The sequence below is a fragment of the Mastomys coucha genome, unplaced genomic scaffold (genome assembly GCF_008632895.1).
Source record: "Mastomys coucha isolate ucsf_1 unplaced genomic scaffold, UCSF_Mcou_1 pScaffold4, whole genome shotgun sequence".
In the NCBI taxonomy this organism is placed as follows: domain Eukaryota; kingdom Metazoa; phylum Chordata; class Mammalia; order Rodentia; family Muridae; genus Mastomys; species Mastomys coucha.
The window spans coordinates 2,761,634-2,763,421 of NW_022196910.1; the positions used below are offsets into that span (position 1 = coordinate 2,761,634).

The following is a 1,788-nucleotide window of genomic DNA, read 5'->3' on the forward strand; positions in this document are numbered from 1 at the left end:
GTTCATATTGTTGTTTGTCCTAAGGGGCTGCAAACCCTTCAGCTCCTTGGGTCTTTTCTCTAGCTCCTCCATTGGGGACCCTGTGCTCAGTCCAATGGATGGCTGTGGGCCTCTAGTTCTGTATTAGTTGAGCACTGTCAGAGCCTCACAGGAGACAGCTATATCAGGCTCCTGTCAGCCAGCACTTGCTGGTATCCACAAGAGTGTCTGGATTTGATGATTGACTATGGGAAGGATTCCCAGGTGGAACAGTTTCTGGATTGTCCTTCTTACAGTCTCTGCTCCAAAGTTAGTGTCTACAACTCCTTCCATGGGTATTTTGTTCCCCCTTTTAAGAAGGAACGAAGTATCCACACTTTGGTTTTCCTTTTTCTTGAGTTTTTTGTGGTTTGTGGATTATACTTTGTGTATTCTGATCTTCTTTTCTGACAACACTAACTAAAGGAAAAATTAGGCAAGAGAACCACATGGGCATTCCTTTACTTCAGCTTATCTAATTAAATCATTTACCTGTTTGTTCTCTTAAAACAAAACATCTGAATGATTCACATTTTTTCATTCATTGTAGGCAATGTGACATCAAAATTTCCCTTCCTCACAGCAGGGGAAATTGATCCATTTCATCATAGATTTTAATTGACAAAATATCAAACTGATTATTAAGTCTTTATAATCTGGAAATCATATTTCAATCACACTAGGTTTTATCTAAATTTATATGTTGTTACCTTCACCATAATAGTTCCATCATTGTATTATTTCATACAGGAGACCCAGAGGATTGTTTCATTTCCCCAGTTGCATTTTTCTTTATTTGATCTCTGTCTTATGGCATAAGTAATTTTCTCAATTAACTTAATTACAACATTTTATTCCAGGTTGTCTTCAACACAATTTATGCATGTAAAACAACAGGTTATACAAAGAAATTAAGTTCTTGTGAAGAGTGTGAATGACAAAGATACTCATGAGATGGAAGGGGTGCAATAAAAAACAGAATATATATTTTGAATAGTATTTTATAAACTAATTAACATTTTCCAGGAGGCATTAGTGTTTTATATATTTGATATTTGCATATCTGCTAATGAAGTAGAAACTATAGTTATATAGAATCTGAAAATATTATTATAACTGACTGAACACCAGTGGTGTTCTCAAAGCTTATAGTATGTGATGTTACTCATTAACTCATCAATGCCCAAAATTCAATAGTATGTACATTTTCATTAGAATATTGGAACCTGGCACGTGACCACCTTTACACTGGTGCATATCATGTTGATTTAGTGAATATGCTAAGCTCCTCTGCACACACCTGTGTTTACACACCAAGACATCGAGTGAAGAATAATTAGTTCTAGTAAAACTGGGGGAAAGTTGTGAAATTAAGTAAAAATACGATCAGCAAACATGAGATAGTTATAAGGTAACTACATTCAGCAGGTATAGAATAGGCATTTGTCTCTCCAGGTTGAATAGGAAACACAAATAGAAAGGATTTATTGTTATTATCATCGATGTGAAAAAGAAGGCTCTTTGTTGACTCATTCAGTATTTTTCATGAAATAAATTCCATTTTGTATATGTATATGGCATTAAAAAGATCTCAGTTCTGAAAGGGACATGATTATTTTCTTTTAAATATATTCATTCTACATCCCAATCCATGCCTCACCTTCTGTTCCCATCCTCATAGACTCCTTCCCCATCCATCTTCCCATTCTCCAATGAGAGGCTGGAGCACTGACCTCTGGCTATCCTCTACCCTGGCATATCAATTCTCTA

General features: G+C 35.6%; 1 protein-coding gene across 1 annotated transcript in view; it reads left to right on the forward strand.

Moving 5' to 3' along the window:
- Positions 1–956, forward strand: part of LOC116076490 (vomeronasal type-2 receptor 116-like) — a 9,103-nt gene extending 8,147 nt beyond the window's left edge. The window contains exon 4 of the mRNA XM_031350330.1: positions 879–956. Coding sequence (XP_031206190.1) covers positions 879–956 — 78 coding nt within the window. The remainder of the gene's footprint in view (positions 1–878) is intronic.
- The last annotated feature ends 832 nt before the right edge of the window (positions 957–1,788 follow it).